This window comes from Aplidium turbinatum, chromosome 3, assembly GCF_918807975.1.
Source record: "Aplidium turbinatum chromosome 3, kaAplTurb1.1, whole genome shotgun sequence".
Classification (NCBI taxonomy): Eukaryota; Metazoa; Chordata; class Ascidiacea; order Aplousobranchia; family Polyclinidae; genus Aplidium; species Aplidium turbinatum.
Genome location: NC_137474.1, coordinates 19,319,046 through 19,339,595, shown reverse-complemented (window position 1 = coordinate 19,339,595; position 20,550 = coordinate 19,319,046). Strand labels below are relative to the sequence as shown.

The window sequence follows — 20,550 nt, the reverse complement described above, 5'->3', positions numbered from 1 at the left end:
TCCATGTAGCCTAAGTATGATGTGCCTGCTGAGTGTTTGGGTGTGTGGACGGCTCACGAATCGGACGCATTAATGATGAGTCAAGTAACAAATCTATTTTATTGGAAAATTGTAGATTAAACCTGCAAGATGTAGTGGTATCCATCTTGAACTCTGAGCGTTGCGCGAATAAAATAGCCCAGCCTCATGGGCGAAACACGATGTCTAGCCCTTCACTGTGAATTCTTGCTGCAAGCGGCTGCCGAGAAACAAACGCTGTTGCGGCTGTTAAGCTGCATATGCAAACTACTCGATTTAATAGAGCGACCATAACCATAATTAATTGAAATGAAATATCCAACTAGGCCTACAGTATAAATAAAAGAATGAAATTGAAAGCAAAAAAGAATATTTTATTCAGTATTTCCCATAGTATTAACACCGTTAATACGTTGCAAAGCTTTTCTTCCTGCAGTTCAACTTATTCAGTTTTACTTGCGAAATGTCACTTTTACACAAGCATGAAATGATTAACGTTTTTTTTTCAACATCAAACCAAGGAGTAGGCCTAGTTAGGAACACAATCCTATCACTCCGTTCATGTAGCAGCTCAGCTTACAATGTTTTTGCATCATGCTAACGTATCGTCCAACAAAACAATATCCTTCTTCAGCCCAAGATGGACATAATCTGAAAACAATATAGCACAGGGTGAACACAAAGTTTGGTGCCTGAAATGTTAGATCTATTTTGAGATATATGTAGGTGGGAAAAGTTAGGGATGTGAGCACAGTGGGAGCCATGATCCGCCCCTTTTTTCTATATGAATTGTTTTTTTAAGTGTTTTAAAGTCATTATGTTTTTATGCTTGGAAAATTTTTCCTGTATCTTCTTTTGTTAAAATTGTAATAAAAATTAAAAATCCTTGAGATTTGCTGTTTTTGTGTTGAAAAAGTATTTTTTGGGCTGGATGAGTTTCAAGATAATTGATTCGTTGCGAAAAAAATGTTTGTGATATTTTTCTTTTTTTGATGCTAGGTAATCTATTCATGAGGAAATTAAGCTGATTTTATTTGGATAACAGAGTTAGTTTTTTTCAGCAGTTGTCAGATTGTCTAATTTAGAAGACAATAACACAACCACACTTTCCTATTTCAAGTAGAAGGCTACAATGAACAAAATTGCCAGTTCCAAAATAATTCTGTCGCCAAACTTTTGTCAAAAAATAGCCAAACGCAGTAAAAATTGGCCAAATTTTATATAGTTACACATTTGAACATGAACTAAACAAAGCTAGCGAGTGTAGCCATACATTTTTGATAAACATTGCACTGCAAGTGCAAACATTCCAAATGTTTATTGTCAAGTTACACAGCGAGATAATTGTGATTTAAACAAAATAATGAAAATTTCAGAGGTGGTTAAAATATTTCAGGATTGTGATTCATCAAAGATGAAGAGCCTACATAGCCTATTGATTAATTGCCAAAAGCAATTACTTTCGCCCAATCAGTTCTCAAAATTCGCCAAAAAAAAGCCAAATCGCCAAACCAAAAATATGAAGCCAATGGTCTTCAAAAATTGCCAGATTTCTGGATTTTAGCGATAAATTCGCAACTATATGGCAACTCTGATGAACAGAAGCAGACGAACCACATGGTCGAATTATTCAGCTCAGTGTTGTCATTTTTTTTTCAAAAATAAAATGAAAATTTCGAAAACAAAAACGAACGAAGCACTTAAACAACACTTAAGGCTAAGCTGATACTTACTCGTACTTATCGTTGCATACAGGATCAGCATTGGCAGACTCTGAAAATTATAAAGATAAAAAGTTTGAGTCTGAAGGCGCTATTTGCCTTTTCTAAAACCCCAGTTAGTGGGCCCACATCTCTGTTTAGTGATCAACCCATATTCATATTTAGTTGGTGCAAGCGTTTTTAGTCGATGTTAAACACAAATTGTGGATGTGCCAATTCTAAGTTTATCAAAGCCTAATGTAGGCAATGTTTTTCCTGGGCTTGTTATCAGTTCACAAACCAACAAAAATATCGTCAATGCAAGCGGAGCATGGTAGGCTAACCTTACACAATATGGCTTAGTTAAGCTTAGGCTACTGGTTGTTATTAGTAAATGGGCGTTAATCTATTCGTTTTAGTTTTGATTTAAAAAAAACTTTCTATTGCCTCCCCCCCCCCTTTGAGAAAATCCTGCGTAGCCTACGCCACTGCACAAATGTTCTGTGTGTGATAAGTTAATCTAAAATTATAGCCTACTTGGTAATTCGACGTTTGGGTATACGGTACTTAAAAAAATGCTTTTAATGGAAATAGTTTTATGACATATTTAACAATTTCTGGACGTCAATTGGAGATAATAGCTTAGGGCCTAGGCTGTTAGCAGATTTAACTCAGGCGATCATGTTTTTTCTTATTTTAATCTTGCTTTTTTTGCATGTTCTAGAATAGATTATAAAAGCAATGATTGCATACGCAACTTACTTGTTCTTTTCCTACAGTGGCCGCAAGTAAGAGGGCAGTTTTGTTTCATGTATTCAATGTACAGGTCAGTGCAGTAGCCACGCATCTCCCAAAACGAACATTCGCTGGAAAGCAATGATGTTAAGTTTTTAATGTTAAGTTGATTGCTAGACGGTTCTATATCTTTATTTTTGGTTTGCAAAATTTATTTTGAAAATTTTCTGAAAATCGTTTAGGCTAGAGTTTTAGTTTTGAACGATCTTACAATCCCCCCGTTGCATGCATAGGCTACGCCATACACTGCTGCAGTCTTCTTATAAATACCTGACAATTCTGGTAAAAACTTGTTTAAAAATATTTCTGTAAAAATGAGATGAGACACGCAGCCATAGTTCGGAGAATAGCTTCACTCAAATCTCCGAACTACCAAAGTCAACAGGACGAGGTCAAACACCTTTAGACCAAATGAAATCTTGTTCTGTAGAACAACCGTTGTTCACTAGCTACTATGCGTTTCTTACTCAAATTTATCAGTGCATTCGTTTGCACCAATCGTCGTGGTTTTCGTGCTGGTCGCTTGGCTGGTTGTTTGAGTCGTTGTCGTTTGTGTTGTTGTCGGAGGTGGAGTTGTGCTTAAACCTGTGAAACAAAAAGTTTATGTAAGATATCCAAAAAAAGATGTGATTTAAAATTCTTATTTGTCCATGGGACTCATCTTGAGACCCTGCTATGTGTTTCTTTTGAAGTTTTGACAAAGTAAATAGCCTACCTTTACACAGCCTACACGGCGTTGTCGTGGTAGCCTAATATTTGCATATTGTTGTCAGTAGACATAAGTATTAGCCTACATGCAAATGCATATGGAGACAAGTCAAGGATCGATGTTAATCTTTGTTATGTTTTCAAAATAATGTTTCGATCTTTCTCCGGCGCACGTGCCATGGAAAACACGTTCCTAAGGATCGGTCTGCTCACCTTTACACTTGGTGCAAGATTTCCTGCAGTTTTTTCTCACGTAGCGATGCGTCTGACAGTAGTTATCCTTTGCCCAATAGTCGCACCTGCAAATATTTACAGAGGCATGATGAAAGCATAATGCCGTGCACACCAGCCGTCAATCTAATTTCCCAGGTCTCAGGTGCAAATAGACCCAGCAACTCTTCTACAGATGACCAGCTGAGCTCTTATCATACGGAGGAAACCTCATTCGTCTTCCTTACCAGGCAATGATCCATGCAAGCCGCTTTGTATCAGTTACTATCAATTCAGTTGAAAGTTAATTTTTCTCAAAGGTCTTAATTTGTAGGCTACCACCTGCATCATGAATAATGTATATTTGCCATGTCTCATATACTTTCACGCTTAGCCTAGTTGTGCTTTGTGGCCTACAAAATCAATGTAACCTAATGCTACAAGCATAAAAATAGGGACTACGGTACATAAAAATCAATCTTAAATCGTAGCAGTTGTTTTGGATTCATCATAATCGCTAAGCCTGAATAACTCGCAAATACTTATTTTGAAGTAACGGTTGCTTTATTGTTTGATTGTAGATTTTTCGTGCCGCTTCAAATTTTGCAGCACCGGAAATTGGCAGCATTATATTGCCAGACGAGGTCCAGAAGGTCTTTGCTTATAGCCTACCTCCAAACCTATATAGACTAGGGCGCTAGGCTATAGACAAATGGATCTGTGTTGAAAATATCAGCCTAAAACAGAGGTTAGTAAGACAGCTTTTAATGCTTTTAATTAAAAGCTGTAGGCTACATTAGACCAACGCAAAAGTGCGACTCCCACCTAATCGGAAAGCACTGAAAGACTGTGAAAGACGCACGTGCGAAAAGACACCAATGAAGAGGACAACTCAGAATTTACTTATGAGTTCCATGAAGATAATTGTGGCTACATGGGTACGCAGAGGCATAAAATCTTTCATAGCTTATATGACCGTTTTCTGGCGTTTGACCAAGAAATCGAACAAGAGATTACACAAACATGTCATGATAGGGTGGAGTGAAAATTTTTTTTTTGATTTTCAAAAAAGAGTGTGTCTAAAAAGCTTGCTTAGCACCTAAAAACACATCCCAAACAACTTTTAGTCAGTTGCACCCAAAACTCAGCCGGCTACCCTCCTATTTGGGGTCAAGGGGGTCAAAATGCTATAACTTTTGAACCAAGTTTCTATGTGTTGTAAGAGACATATTTGATGTAGCTGCAATAGAAATATAATTATTTAAAAAAAACTGATTTTCTTGCATTTTTGGTTGTTTACACTTGGTCAAATGTTGGCATTTTGCATTAGTATTTGCTTTGTAGCCCAATTTATGGAAACTGTTACTCAGATACTCCTACGAGAATGATATCAGACTCTACTCCAATTGACTAGACTATAAAATTAAGGCTTGTGTGGGATGAAATAGTTTATATAGCCTATAAGAACAAATAAATAAAACCATGAGACCATCACTTTCTATATGGAAACTTGCCAGGAATCATTAACATTTGACTTTTCAATGTTTTGTTTCGGTGAGTCAACTTTCCACCGGTCTGTGATTCGGAAGCGACACATTACAGACAACCTGAAAAAAGTTTCCTTAATAGATGCACCTTATTAGCAATGAAAGATTGGTGGTCTGGGGAAATAATCCAAGATTGATGTTGCTGCTCTTACTTTCCTGTTCCCTGAAGCCACAAACGGACCAAGGTAGAGAATTTTTTCAGAGAAGATGAAGCTTCGTATGTAGGCTATAGGCTATAGTCCGTATTTATGCAGAATGCAGATCCGTTCTATTTATTGCTTGATAAGACGGCCAGTTAGAATTAGCTTTATAATTTACATATATAATTCAATGTTTTGAATCAACAATTTATCGCAGCATCAACATTTAAGAGTTGATTATTTTAGATCAATAGTTCTTAGCCTGGGTGGTACTATTCACTAGGGGGCGCTGTTGATTTTTTTAAAGGGGTGGAAATACTAAGGGGGCGCTATATTCAGAAGGTGTAACGATATTTTCCTCCCTGCAAATTTGCTTGGGGCACATGCATGACATGTTGTAATTGACAGAGTGAAATACAGCCCTGATTGTGAATGTATTTTTTTCAGTAAATAGCCTACCATATTCTGAGACTTTAAGTTTGAATTCTCTATTTGAACAACACTACATACAGAATCCGATACAACTTCATTGTATCACTCATCATCTTTAATAGAGCCATAGCCGTAGGAGATGAGGGGAAGGAGGGGTGGTCACTCTCCCGCTGAAAAAAATATATTGCGAATTTGGGGGGAAAATGTCGATTTATTTGGGCAAATCAATCTTACTATGATGTTTTGACGTCTCACCAGCTTAAAAACTTTACATAATTGTTAAAATTTATGAGATACACTGATATTTTCCAATGAATGTAAAATGTAGGCTAGTACAGATTTTGAAAACTATTGCATGGGTAGTGCAATCCGGGTAGAATGATAAGTTTCGATTCCACAACTGTAAAAAGTAACTGTAAATGAGCACAGTTGGCAAGCAGAGGTATGTTTATTACTTGATATTCACCAACACGTAGGCTGCATTTCTTCATGGGTAAGATTTAAACGCCTGCTGGGTAGCCTACTGGTAACTTTATGAGATTTTTTTTTCTAATTATCCTAATAGTGTAGTTGTTTGTAAAAATCATTTGAGCAAAACTGTCTAGTTATTTGGACCATGGCCACCTAAAGATATGGCCTGATTTGTCACATTTTGCAGAAATTTCCAGGTTTTTCTAACTTTAAGCGAACGTTTAAATAAATTTTTCTAAAAATTATATTCTTACGCTTTCTTTATTCTTTTCCCCAGATGTCACAATAAGTTTTAACATTCTCACATGTTAAAAAACAAAGAAAATTTGATTTCGAAGATTTTAGTCAGACTGTTAATTTTCAATAACAGTCTGATTTTGCGTTTTTCAACTTACTTTTTCTCATTTGCTACTGCTTCCCCAAGACAACAAAAAAGTTTTTTGTCATTAGGAAACCGCAAAAAGTAAAAACATCTCAAAAAATGTCAGTCAAGCACTAGCAGTAGCTGTAATCAAAATCTGCAAAATGTGACAAATCAGGCCGCATTTCCAGGTGGCCATGTTTGGACTAATCATTTTTCAAACTTTCAGCATTCTACCAGTTTAGTAACTTTACATTGTTGCATTTTGCATGAAATACATTAACATGAATGTAAATTGTAGCATCGAAAATTTTGAAAACTTTTGTAGCCTATTTGGTATTGAAATTAGGGCAGAATGTTACAGTAAGTTTTGATTCAATATCTGCAGAAAATAAATGTAAAATAATGCATTTGGCAAGACGAGGAAAGCTTCTTAGCCTATATAGATTTATTAGGATATAGGCTACACACCAGCCTACATTTCTTCATCAGTAGAATGTTAAAACTCTGCTGTGTTCTGGTAACGTTATTATTTTTTTATATTAGGTTTTTTATTTTTTAATTACCTACTAATGTACCGGTAGTTGTTTGTAAAAATATTTGGCAAAAATATCTAGTTATTGGATAAATCAATCTTACCATGAGTAACTTAACTTAAATACTATTAAGATAGCTTATCATTTTTAGATATGGCCAAAACAAGTTAAGCATTTGTTATAAACTTTAAAAATCAACAGCTGTGAAGCCACATTATACACCATTTTGTGAACATTTGATCCCGACAACTGACTATAGGCTGAAAAAAGTGAAAAGGTATAATGAATGAAAACAGTTTGTGAATTAGCAAGAATTTGATTCCATGGTTTTGTGGGCTACGCTTAACTGTTTTCTATAAAGAAGTTTTTTGTAGTAGGCTAACTGCTGTTTGTCTTTGCCAGTCCTAAGGTTGATATGCTCAGCTCTTACCATCAAAGACACAGTATTGAAGCAACAACAATCCAATATAAAAACACGAGTTATGTTGTTTTGTGATCCAGTCCAGGCAGTTAATGCATCAGGCAATGCAGATTGGGCTGATGGTAATGTGGTCAGTATTTTTCGGCAAAGATTGATTTGAAGTTATTACCTGGAAGTCATATTTCTTCAGTGTTTGCGATATGCGTAGCTGCTTCATTATGGAGTAAGAATATCTTTGTAATGATGTTCAGAAAGAACATTGACTATTATTTCATTGTAATATGATATCAATATTTGTGATATTGAAAATAGCCTAGTTCTGTTCAAAAGTGCAAGTTTGATGCGCATAGCATGATAAAGCGTCAAATTCTTTTCAGGATGTAGGGTTTGAAATAGCATGGATTAAATAATGTTACCGGTTTGATAAGTAAATAAAGTTGTCATTTTAGTTTTTTTTAATGCAAGTTATTATAATGAAAAGACTGAGCTACGTTTGGTCTGGCCTTTTATTAAAGCTGGGCTGAAGACTTTCAAACAATCTGGCGATATTGCTATTCAGCAATTGTTATCCAGCTATCACTGAAGTCTCAGTTCAAATTGTTTTTGAATCAAGTTAGAATAATATCTATATTTTTGTGTCTCACAAGAATGTTTTAATTTGATGATTTATTTAGTTGGGACACCGAAAGGTCTATGAATGTAGATTAAAGTTCATTCATCTTTGCTTAGCTGCTGTACTGTAGGCTGCGTTTGTTGGCTGTGTTTTCGTGCATGGCCGGTTGATGACTGTAGACTAGAGTTATTAGACTGCACTACCTCAGAGATTGTGAGTAATTTCGCGTTTTTGAAAATATATATGCAAAGACAAAATTATGGCAAATTTAGAAAAATTTAGGCAAATCATGCTCGCTCTCCAAAAATGTTTTACTCTGCTACGGCCAGAGATGTAAGTTTACGCCGCAGACTTGCGGCATAGACTTTTTGTTTACGCTGACGCTTGCGGCCACATTTTTTGGATAGTTTGCGCTTAAGGCCACGCCGTAAAGTTTTCGCGGTTTTTTAGCGCATAGCGTCAACGCATACTTTTTATTTTTTTAATGTATTTTTTTCGCTACAACACGCCAATACCTTCCAGCGCTGCAGTTAAAAGAATGTTTGCAATGGGCAAAGACATATTGAAACCAAAACACAGCAAAATGTCAGATGAACACTTTCAGATGCTTGTGTTTCTTCGTGGAAATTCAAAATAAAACTCTTTTGTTTCGAGTGGTTTATACCGTGTAAATGTTTGGCACCTAGCAAACAAAAATAGTTTACGCTAGTGTATGCGCTGACGCCGCCAACTTTTTTACAAGTTACGTTGACGCATACGGCGTATGCAGTGGCGCCGCCAGACCTTCAACAATGGGGGGGCAAAATATTTACAGTGAAAGACAATAGTGCAGTCAGGAATTTTGAAAGGGGGGTGTTGACGGTCAACGGGCGAGGCCCGATGGCGGGTTTGCCGAAGGCGACACTTAGCGGCAGGGGGTCTGGCGGGCCTTCCCCAGAAAATTTTGAAAAATTACTTTCAGTTTGGTGCATTCTGAGAGCATTTTCAACAAAATTGTAGGTATGAATATTCCTGTAAAATGGTGCTGTCCGGTGGCATAGCAAAAGGACAAGATCATCTTCGGCATTTTTCGGAATAAAGCTAGCCTAAGTCTCTATGTTTTCTTGTTGCTAATTCCAGGCTGAGATATTTGAACGTTTGGTATTGGCAAAACTCGCTCTTTTAAAGAAATTTTGTTTAAAATTAGGCAAACTTTGTTTTAGAGACATAGGTTGATTGCTTTTTTGCGAGATTATTACAGTTTTATTATTTCCAACCCAAAGTTTAGAAAATGTAACGTCATAGACGTCATACATCTTGATGAGTATCAGACAAAAAGCTTTGAGACAATGAAGTTACTTTATTTCTGATATATTCATGTTTTGTATAACGAATAGCTGTTTAGACGTTAATCTAGATCGAACATGCGATCTCAGCAGTTACGAATGGCTTGCATCCTTGCACAGTTTGACGTGAAATTACATCATGGGCTAAAGCTTTTCTTGCAAACAAAGTATTAACATCTGTAAATTCAATTTGAAAGGTTGAAGCCCCCAAACCCCCTCCCTTTGCTCCGCCACTGGTGCAAGACAGTGATATATTATTTAATTCATCTTGTTTTCTACTGCTATTGTCTACTGCAATATAGCCTACCAAAAGTCCCACTATTTTGACATGTCTGATCTGTTGAAAAAAATAAAATTCAAAATGAATCACAGTTTGATTCCGTATGGGACTTGCAACTGCCATGGCTAGCGAAATTCTGCGTAGCTTTTTTCCAGATTGAAAAACCATTTTTTACAAATGCACTTTCTGATTATCCAACAGTCTGTTAGTTAAATATGCCTCATGATTTGGACTAGTCTGTTAGTTGACAGAAAAATTAGCAAATACTGTACTGAAACGTTGTGAAAACGTTTTTTCATGCTTGGAAAATACAGATGTCAAAACATAGTAGATATATCAAACGTAGAGGCGGTGACATGCGTATAGCGTAGCCTTGTTGTGAAAATTGAGGCTAATAAAAGTTAATGGAATAAATATATACAGTACTGTGACGGCCACCGGGCGTAGTTCAACTGCAATAAATACTCAGCCGGTGTTAAATATTTTTTTAACCTTAATATTTCTTCTTCCTTTTCACGGAGATTTCATCAGGAAAATGCACAATACAGTAGAATTCGCCTATAACGGCTTCGTTTATAACGTCAATTCGCCTATTACGTCACATTTCGCTCGGTCCCGGCAAAATTCCTATCCTTTACATACATTGTAGTTCGGCTACAACAGCATCGCTTATAACGTCAATTCGCATGTAACAGCACCCTTTATTGGTCCCCAGACGTCTTTTGTTCGTTTATAACGTCACTTTAAGGCATCACCTTCACCACGAACGGTCAGTCTTTTAATCCAGTTAACGCTGCTGCTTGCAAAATGTCTTCCCTTTATTTTGCTACGTCGTTCGCAGCAGGGACTTTAATTAACTGAATTAACTTTTTTCCCGCGTGAAAAACTATCACGTGTAAAAACAGCTCTACAGCTGACCTTTAAACAACTCAAAGCAACAGTTGTACGTGCAGTACCAGGCCTCGAAATTTATACTTTTGTCCGGCGGTCAAGCACGTCCTACCAGACTGGCCCTTTCAGCGGACATTTAATATCTCAACCGGACATATTTTTTGCATGTAGATTTTGCACAAAATCACACCACAGTAGTCGTGTTTGTAGAAGATTTTCTACAACAGAATAACTCTGCAATGGTTGATGGCTTAATTAACCGACCCTGAAGTGTACTGGAGCAGTTTGCTTGCAAATAAATCAGTGCGTTAATGACAGTCGTGTAATGACGCAATAAACACAATTGAAATCAGCGTAAATAAGGTCGCCACATTCACCTAAGCACGTGCGAAACCCGGCTGAGACTTGCTTCTCTGTGACGTATCGTTTTAACAAACGATCAATGTAACGCAATAATCCGCATTGTTAAAATTATAATACAATATATCCTGCCGAAAAGTTCAGACAACTTTATTTCAAGGCAACATTGCAAGGCATTGAAATGATGTAAAAATGGCTACTTTTGACATCAGCTCGTTAACCAGGCCACTTTAATGTGATCTTTAAAGCAATTGCCTGTACTATTATTTAAGGATGTGTCGATTAATCGGTATCGGCAATTTTTGGAGAATCGGCATCGGAAAAAATTGCCGATTCTTTATCAAAGTTTCCTAATCAAAAGTAGCGCGAGCGCGTGGAAATACCGATCAAAGAACGGCTTCTTTGAACAACCGCATCAGCGTCAACTAGCATTCGGAGAGCGGTAGTCTAAAACTCTAAATTATGACGATTGTCCGCCATTTTGTAAACTCTTGTTTAGTAGGCACGAGATCAAAATACTTTCTTTCTTTGAAATGACGAAAAACGTTCAAAGAGAAAGTCAGACCAGATAAAATATAAAAGTTGAATGATTACACAACGGTTAGAAGTTAAAGGAGAAATGGATTATTACGTAATAGTTATTAGCTTGCAGTATGCAAGGCGCTAAAAGCAAGTTAAAAGCGAGGGGGTATAAACTGCAAAGAAAATGAGAACAACAGTCTGAAAGATTCAAAACGCTTTTAGAAAAAAAACAAAGGGCGTCAATGGAAAACAACGTGTGAAGTTGCAAGTTATATCTTTTCAGACGCTGAATTGCAGTGAATTAATCTTGTCACTTAGTAAACACGTGAAAAAAGATTACCTCGTTTGCGCAATAATCACTTGATTGTTTGTTCAACCCATGAAACGGACTATGTTACAGCCAAATGCTGTCCCAGCTCTAGTCGGGGTTCGTCAAAATTAGGGAGTTTTCTTTGTTCTGTAGAATATACCTTAATGCAGACATTTTTAGCGCAGCAAGAAGAGAAGTGATTTGGTGGAAAGCAAATAATACTATGTTTCCTGAGCTGAGCAAAATTGCAAATAAATTGCTTTCGTCACCACCATCGTCGATCGAAAGCGAACGAATTTTTAGCACAGGTGGCAATATTTTTACGCCTCAACGGAACAGAATTACTCCAGCAACTGGAGAAAAGTTGATGATATTGCATTTTAATTTACGTGCCTTTAATTTTGAATATTAAAAAGCGGAAATGTTCTTTGTAATTATTGTTTAATCGTTGTAAAATTCGTAGTCACTGAAAGTTGCTTAATGTTAATTTACTAAGCAGAGAGAAGTAACTTCCAAGTATTGGCCTATTACGCTTAATGCGTTCAACAAACGATCGTGAGATTGCGCAAACGTAATCAAACCAGCTACCCGGTAATCTTCACGTGTTTGCTAAGCAACAAGATTGGCTGCAACTCTGCGTTCGAAAACAATACTAATTTCTTCACAAGATGTTTTTCTTTTTTCGCCTATTGGTGCACTTTGAATGCAAGGCTGGTGTGTTACTTTTTTAAAGGTTTTTGTATATTCAATACCGCTGCGTTCATTTTCTTTTACATTCTAGTCTTTTTCTCTTCTTGTTTCAGGCACCTTCTTGAATTCTGCGAGAAAAATACTGCAAACCGCACAAGATAATATTTTGCACACTGCATTAAGCTACGTTGATTTTGCACTCTGTGAGCAATGGCGATTTTTCTCTTTTCACTGATTTCCACAAATAAAACGTGTCTATCACCACTTTGTAGCGCGCAAGAAGCGAAGAACTACCGTAAAAAATCACGCTGTCTAGAGCAGGCGACAAAGTGAACGCTTTTAGACATTTCAAAGGCAGCAACTTGTAACAAAATCGCAACCACTTGTAGAGCGCCAACTAAAAGCAGCTTTAATCATTTAACCAAAGAATCGGTATCGGCAAAAATTCTGTAATCGGCACATCCCTACTATTATTGCTTCAGCTCCGTATTTGTTCGCGTTAAACAAACAATTGTTACAATTCAAATTTAAAATATATTTTTGCTGCATTAGCTCTATTTTTGTCATGAATTTTGCGGCGGTCATTTATGACCGACCAATGAGCCGGCTTCGGCAGACATTCAAGGTCATTCCGGAGGTCATGTCCGCCATGACCGCCGGATATTTCGAGGCCTGCAGTACTGTATACTGTATAAATCCGAAGTCACGACGATAGCGAGCAAATCCTACATTATTTAGCAAAAGCTGAACGTTATGTGGTAGAGAAATCCGTGTCAAAACCGAAACAGCTGAAGATCAATGTCTTTTTTGCTAATAAACAGTGAACTTCTCTACTACTGTATGTAACGAGCTGTATTGCGCAAATTTCGCTGTAGGTTTTTTTTTTTTAAACAATTTCTTTGTTTACTGTATTTTTTGTGTGTTTTTTGTCAGTTTGGTGGTACACAGTAAACCTGACTGGATTATACACCTCTTTCTTTAATCAAAAGACAGTTTTGGAATAGTTTGCGGTAGTTCGTCTATAACGTCAATTCGGCTATAACGTCAGTTTTTGCAAATCCCCTAGAGGTGCCGTTATAGGCGAATTCTACTGTATTAAATCATAAGTTTAAAACACAACATTAGAGAACAATTTTTATATTTCTTATTAAGATGCCAAAAATGCAGTAGAACGGAACAATACAGTTAAAGTCAACCTGTTTTTACGTTTTTTAGACGTAAAAACAAGCTTCACTGAAAGTAAAAATAATCAATTAAAACGACAGCCCCAACAAGCTAAATCTGCGGATTTTACATCGATGCAACGTTGTAGGGCGTTGAATCGATGTAAAAAGTGCACAATCTTGCTCGCGAGGACGCAAGTCTTCCAATTTAAAGGCAATAAGCAACACAATATCCTCAGAAATAAAATAATTTTACTACAAGTGAAACGTATTTTAACGTGTAATAAACGTAGGAACATGCTGACTTTAGTTGCATTATTTCGTCATACTGCACTTTTTGCATCTTAATACGTATATAATATAGTTGTTCGCTCATTTTGTGTTTTAAACTTTATCGTCATTATATTGCGCATGAAATCTTCGTGGATAAGATAAAGAAACATTAAGAACAAACAATCACTTAACACCGGTGGAGCATAATTGCAGTTTAATAGAATAAACTTTAACTAATATTAACAGGACTATAACATACCAAGCTGTTGAAAACTCGACAGGGAAAGCAAAATGCGCATCCTTAGCTTCTGAATACTCCAGCCAGAGATAGTCATCAAACCACTGGTTACTTACTATATTACTTTAGTAGACTTCGTTGAGTTAAATCTACATTATATATATCCTTGAAACATTGAATGACCCACTGCTGACTCAAGAACCAAGCAAGAGCCAATCTGCTGAACAACCGGTAACAATTGTTACGTGACAGGCAGCAGGCGAAGTACCTGAATAGAATTACAAAATCGCAATAATAACAGCAGCAAGAAGAGTAAGTTTAAAATTAAAGAGAAAGCTTTTTTACCCCCCTCCCCCCCCCTGCAACTTGAGTTAACTTCAGGTTGGGATCCAAATATTAAAAAAACAAAAACAACATGTAATAAAAAGATGATGCCCAAAACACAAAACATTGGGGTGGCAGCTGCCCCGCCTGCCCCCCCTCTTCTGGCGCCACTGGATGGTTTTTCGAACGTTTGCACTGACGGCGTCAATATTTTTTGTTTGCGCGTACATCACTGCCTACGTCTATGAGTACAGCCCTTATATTATGGTGGGCGCCAGATTATGGAAATCTTTTTAAAAGGGCGCTGGGAAAAAAAGGTTAAGAATCACTGTTTTTGATAAGCATTTGCGATAAAATGTTTTTCACTTACGCCCTGTCTTCTTCTAAATTGAAGCACTTTTCAGGAGGAATTACGGTTGAGATGGGAGTAGTTGAGATGGTGGTAATTGGGACGGTGGTGGTAGACATGGGTGTTGTGGTGGGCCTCACCCCTGATAAACAATCAGCAAAAAAGTCGGTTTATAATGAGATAATTGTTTTATAATAGGTTTAAGCTAAGTTTCAGTTGATTGGTCCATGACATAGAAAAGTTTCCAAAACCTTTTTTTTTTCTATGAGAACTTCTCTGTCGGTTGATGTCAATGATTTTTCTATTCATATAAGTTACATGCTTGGTGCAGTGCCGGTCTTAGGGTTTTTCGGGCCCTGTGCGGAATATGCTTTTGCGGGCCCCAATGACAATAATCCAATTCAGTGGCGTAGCTAGGTACTTTGAAAGGGGAGGGGCGGCGGTGGCGGCGTGATCGCCAAAGACGACAACCAGCGGCGGGAGGTCTGGGGGGCCTCCCCCAGAAAATTTTGAAAAATTACTTTGAATTTGGGACATTCTGAGAGCATGTTCAACAAAAATTTAGGTATGAATATTACTGTGAAATGGTGCTGTCCGGTGGCATAGCAAAAGGATAAGATCATGCTTTCTTTGGCATCTTTCGGAAATAAAGCTATGTCTCTACAGTATGTTGAGTCTGGATGCAACCTATTTCGTCCCCTGAAATCGTGTAACAAAATTAAATTTCGACTTATTTCGTCCCCTGAAAAGATCGAGAAATTTTGAAATGTTTGCGGTAACTCCGATCAGCGATTTCGGCTATGTCGTTTTTTTTTTCTCGATCTTTTCAGGGTGCGAAATATTCAGGCGACGAAATAGGTTGAATTCGTTGAGTCTCTATGTTTTCTTGTTGCGAATTCCTTTGCTGAATTCACTTGTTGAATTTTTCCTTTGAAAATGACAAAATTACTGCATTTTCTGAGTAAATTGCGGGCCCCCTAATTTGCGGGCCCTGTGCGATCGCACGGTTTGCACATCCCAAAGACCGGCACTGCTTGGTGGCGTCATTATGTTATCGTCAAGTTAGATATTTGAGTTTGTGCTACTTCAAGTTACCTTTGCATTTGTATTTCTTGTTGATTTGGGCAATGTCTTCAGTTGAAAATCCATTACGTTGCGAAACCACTGGTTTCTTGGTTTTTCTAAATAAATTGTCATAAAAATAAATTTGCAATCCTTGTACTTAATTAGAAACCACAAAATGTAAACGGTTTGACAACACAAACCAGATAATTTTCATCAAATAAAAAAAAGTTTAGTTTGGTGTGTGCGATGTGCATGACCCAATCATCAAATCTAACAAATATTTGATAGAGATCCTAATAGTCGACAGAGCAAATAGTCTCTCCTGCAGAGAGCAAACCGGCGAAATATACGGTTTGTTGCATCGATTCTTAAATTGCTGTAGAGAACTTTTACCATTCCTCTCCCCACTTTAACCATCCAATAGGTACACACCGGGGCGCCGGAAGCGGGGGGGGGGGGCAGATACCCTCCTGCCCTCAATTTTTCTGCAGATGGAGGGGCAGGTTGGGCAATGGTGCCCTGTTAAAGTAATGTAAGCTACTGGACTGCACATTTTGCAATATAACAATTTCTGCTATTCGCTTTTAGCCTATTTATAATCTTTCAGTTTTGCCTCAAAATAATATTTACGGCATAAAATTTTGCAACAACAGGCAAAAAATGATCAAAAAAATTTTCCCCTTGGATGTCAACTAACCTAGTTCTCCTTTTTAACAACGATTCAATGTCCGACAACATCGAATCGACATAAAAACGACAATATTGCCAGCCGATGTAAATTAGCACTTCGAATTAAGACTTTGTTAAAATAAACGTTATTTTCGACAGTTAATTCACGATCATTCTATTGCGAAATTAAATAATTGGCTAGAAGAGACCGGCGGCCAAACTTGGCCGATTGAGGAGGTAGCACCGGCGGTCATTCAAGCACTACTTAGCGGCCACGGCAGCAGGCTGCTTAAGGCTTAACAGTAGGTTACATCATTATAACATAGCATGATGCCCTTCTTTGTATACCGGACACTTGTAGGCTATCATTACTCAATAGCCTGCATAGTGAGCTGATAGATTAGCATTATTGCTATATCTTTAAGCCTGAAAAAAATTGGCCTTTTAGTAAACAAAAGTGCCATTTTTTTGTAATCTTGCCCCCCCCGCCCCAGTCAAAAATTGTTCCGGTGCCCCTGGGTACACACCAAACAACCCCATATAGTTTCTTTCAATTATTTTCAATATTTGCTGGTAGGCTATTGTCTTTGCTTTATCTTGTCAATGTAGCCTACCATGTCCGGGCCTGGGTCTATAACTTGGAGTCCAAATCGTTTAAATTGATTTTCACGAAATGCTAAGTTAGTTTGTGATTTGATTTGCAATCCAATGATTGGAATTTACTTTTGGTGAGGATATTCTCACCTGTCAATCATTGTCGGCTTTCCATTCTTACTGAAGGCATAACCTCCATAATGCATCACTGATCCAACGTCATAAGGAGACCCATAGGGATTCCATTCCTTCCACCGACGTCTCTGGAAGTTTAGGAAACCCCCTGAAAAAAGATGAGAAGTTTGATGCAAAACTAACAACCCTAATCTGACCGGCGATATTATGTACAAAAGTCATAACATTTAAAAATGAAAAAGTTTTGAACTGTAAAACCAGTCTTCCAACAGATTTCATCCCTAGTTGCTTAAACTTTCATCCTCCCAACTTCTCTGTTGGGATTTCAACAAAGTTATTGAAGCACACAATCCAAGCGATGATGACGGTAATGAACAAACTCACTGCTGTGAACATTCTTCAATTGTATTTTGATGTATTTGTCACGATCACCCCTCGACTGCTCGTGCCAGAAGCCGAGAACGTGCATTAGCTCATGGATGATCGTCCCATTGTTCTGGTCGCATCCTTTACCAATACGAACCTTCGAATCAAGTGCAATGTCAAAAACCTTGATTGACAACTAATCAGGGTGAAGAACACAATTCAAACAATCACAAAACCAATAAGGACCGAACAAATTCCAATGTTTCTGGCGTGTCCTTACTGAAAAATCAAATACATAGGCCTAGCAAGAAAACATGACTAACTGTAGCCTAAAGATTGTAAATAATATAAAAAGAAAAACCTTTGAGACATATTATATTTAAATCAAGCTTTAACGAGCTCTAAAGTAAATAAAATACTGGAAGCTAACAAGACTGTTGTGTTGCAAGAATGCGAAAGCGAGACAATGATAGGAAGCGATGGTACAGAGAGAAGCGATGACAATAAACAAATTTGGTTTTAGACATAACCACTCCACGAACCAGGCTACTACACTGCTAACCAACAAGATCTACAAAGCAATGGAAAATAAAGCAACCCTTGGCATCTTTCTAGATTTATCAAAGGCTTTTGACACAGTAAATCATGAAATACTTCTGACAAAACTTTATCACTATGGTATCAGAGGAACACCCCTCCAGTGGTTTCGAAGCTACTTAAATAATCGTTTTCAGACAGTAGAAATTTCTGGTAGTGTTTCAACTCCATTAGAGACAAAGTGTGGTGTGCCCCAAGGTTCTATTTTAGGCCCCCTATTATTCATAATTTACATTAACGACTTCCCAAATTGTTTAAATTGTACTGATTCTATCATTTTTGCGGATGACACAAATCTTCTGATGTCAGGTAAGAGTGTGGATAAATTGCATGAAGCGGCCAATACAGAAATGCAAGAAGTTGTCAAATGGCTTGTAGCAAATAAATTATCACTCAATGTAAACAAAACAAAATACATGGTATTTGATACTAACAGTTTACGTGCGAATAAGTGTAAGCAAATCTTAAGTATAAATGATCAACCAATTGAGAGAGTACAAAATATCAGTTTCCTTGGCCTGACTCTCAATGAAAATCTTTCATGGAAACCACACATGCAACATTTGCTGCAAAAGCTTCGAAGAAATTTTGGCAAAATTACCAAGATTAGACCCTGTCTTAATTTGTCAAATTTGATCTGCTTATACCATTCTTTAATTGAAAGTAACCTGAGGTATTGCATTACGACTTGGACATATGGCAACGAAGGACTTATACAAAAACTTCAAAAAATCTGTGACAAATTTCATCGTATTTTCCGTTCCAACAATGATAGTTGTAGCAAGATCCCGATAACAATTGAGCAATTGTTCAAACTGAAAATTGGTGTTTTCGTGTTTAAATTTCACAACAATTTACTACCAGATTGCTTCACCAACATTTTTAAATATGTCAAAGAGGTTCACAGCCTGTCTACAAGAAACCATGATAATGATTCTCTAAACATTCCATACTTCTCAAAAACGCTTACTCAGTAACGTCTTGATCTCTCAAGATATATTGATTCTTATACTGAATTATAGCTTAATCAAACTAGCGTCTTGCGCATACATCAGTAACTCGTGAGAATGTATATTTCGTCATAGAGATGGTAACCGCACATATATACATATGGTAGGTGGCGCTATAGGCCTAATCGTTCAATCTGTTACATCTTCCTTCTTCAAATAGGCCAACATTATTTACACAGCATAAAAATAAATACATTCGTGAAATATGAACAGTAACACAAATGCTTGTAAGTCACAAGTCGGTGAATAAATCAATCACGATATCTTTGTGGGGTGACAACTTGTCTGCCAGATCGGGTTGTCCTATTTTCAAGTCGAGAAGTACTTTATTCATTTCGAACATCAGGCACATTTTGATTCAAGTCATGATTATTTGCGATACAGTTTTCATCAGGATCAAAATTGAAATCACCATGACAGTACGGATCAGCGGGCATTTGCAATAGATGTCTACGATTACGTCGAAGAGGTCCACATTCATTACGAACAATGTAAGATCGTAGATCGAGGTTCATTGCACACATTCGAAACAACAGCATTGTTCCAATAATTACGTGTTTTATAACGTACTTTATCTCCGTTCTGCAAAGTAGGTAAGGGTTTTGTATGACGATCAAAATAAGACTTCTGGCGATTTTGACGTTTGCGTAAATCCGCATACACATCAACAATTTTAGGCACAAGTAAAGTGTTAGCAATAGTAGGCCTACCAATGCCATTTTGTGTGTATGCGTCGACACGTTTAACAAGGTTCAAAATAGCACATGCATGTTCACCAAGAATGGCAATATCAATGACATCAGTTATGTAAAATAACAAGTCAAAACAATTTTCGCTTTTATCATAGCATTTGATTAGGGTGGTGCCATGCGGCTTAACAATGCTATTACCAAATCCACAAAGCTTGGTGCTCGTCTGCTGTAATTCAAGACCGGACATTTGTGCAAAAAAATTGTAAGGAATAACATTTGCAGCTGCACCAGTGTCAAGCTTACACAATACAGAATATTTGTGACCATCAGGATCACCAATAAGAAGGCGAGTTCGCATTTTCGTGCTGCTTTCTTGTTCATCAATGGTAGAAACTTGTAGAAACGTTGGTTCTGATTCTTCGGCTTTGATGTCATGCATAGGCTTCGTAGGTGGCTTTCGACACACCGATTTAAAATGATTACGCACACCACAGTTGAGACATGTTTTACCATAAGCAGGGCATTTTCTAGGTGCGTGGACTTTACCATAGTATCTACAACTGTCTCTTGAGTCTTGGCTTTGGAACGGGTTGCACCGCAGAGGCTGCACGGTTCGTCATGGTTGGCTGGCGTTTACTATTAATGCTGTCGATGTGTTGTGGTTGTGTGTTATTCATGACCAACAAATGGCTTCTTGTTGCGTCATAAGCGTGGCATAAATCAATGGCTTTTGCCACCGTTAAGT

The 20,550-nt window shown here is 37.4% G+C and overlaps 1 protein-coding gene across 1 annotated transcript in view; it reads right to left on the bottom strand.

Annotated features, from left to right (window-relative positions):
* Positions 1-383: 383 nt before the first annotated feature.
* The window catches only part of LOC145766614 (zinc metalloproteinase nas-13-like), a 35,459-nt gene continuing 15,292 nt past the window's right edge, over positions 384-20,550 (bottom strand). Inside the window, exons 5-13 of the mRNA XM_082578328.1 lie at positions 17,525-17,663; positions 17,156-17,288; positions 15,773-15,858; positions 14,699-14,819; positions 3,435-3,520; positions 2,981-3,098; positions 2,481-2,584; positions 1,752-1,791; positions 384-669 (exon numbers count right to left, since the gene is read on the bottom strand). Coding sequence (XP_082434454.1) covers positions 552-669; positions 1,752-1,791; positions 2,481-2,584; positions 2,981-3,098; positions 3,435-3,520; positions 14,699-14,819; positions 15,773-15,858; positions 17,156-17,288; positions 17,525-17,663 — 945 coding nt within the window. The 3' untranslated portion in view covers positions 384-551. The remainder of the gene's footprint in view (positions 670-1,751; positions 1,792-2,480; positions 2,585-2,980; positions 3,099-3,434; positions 3,521-14,698; positions 14,820-15,772; positions 15,859-17,155; positions 17,289-17,524; positions 17,664-20,550) is intronic.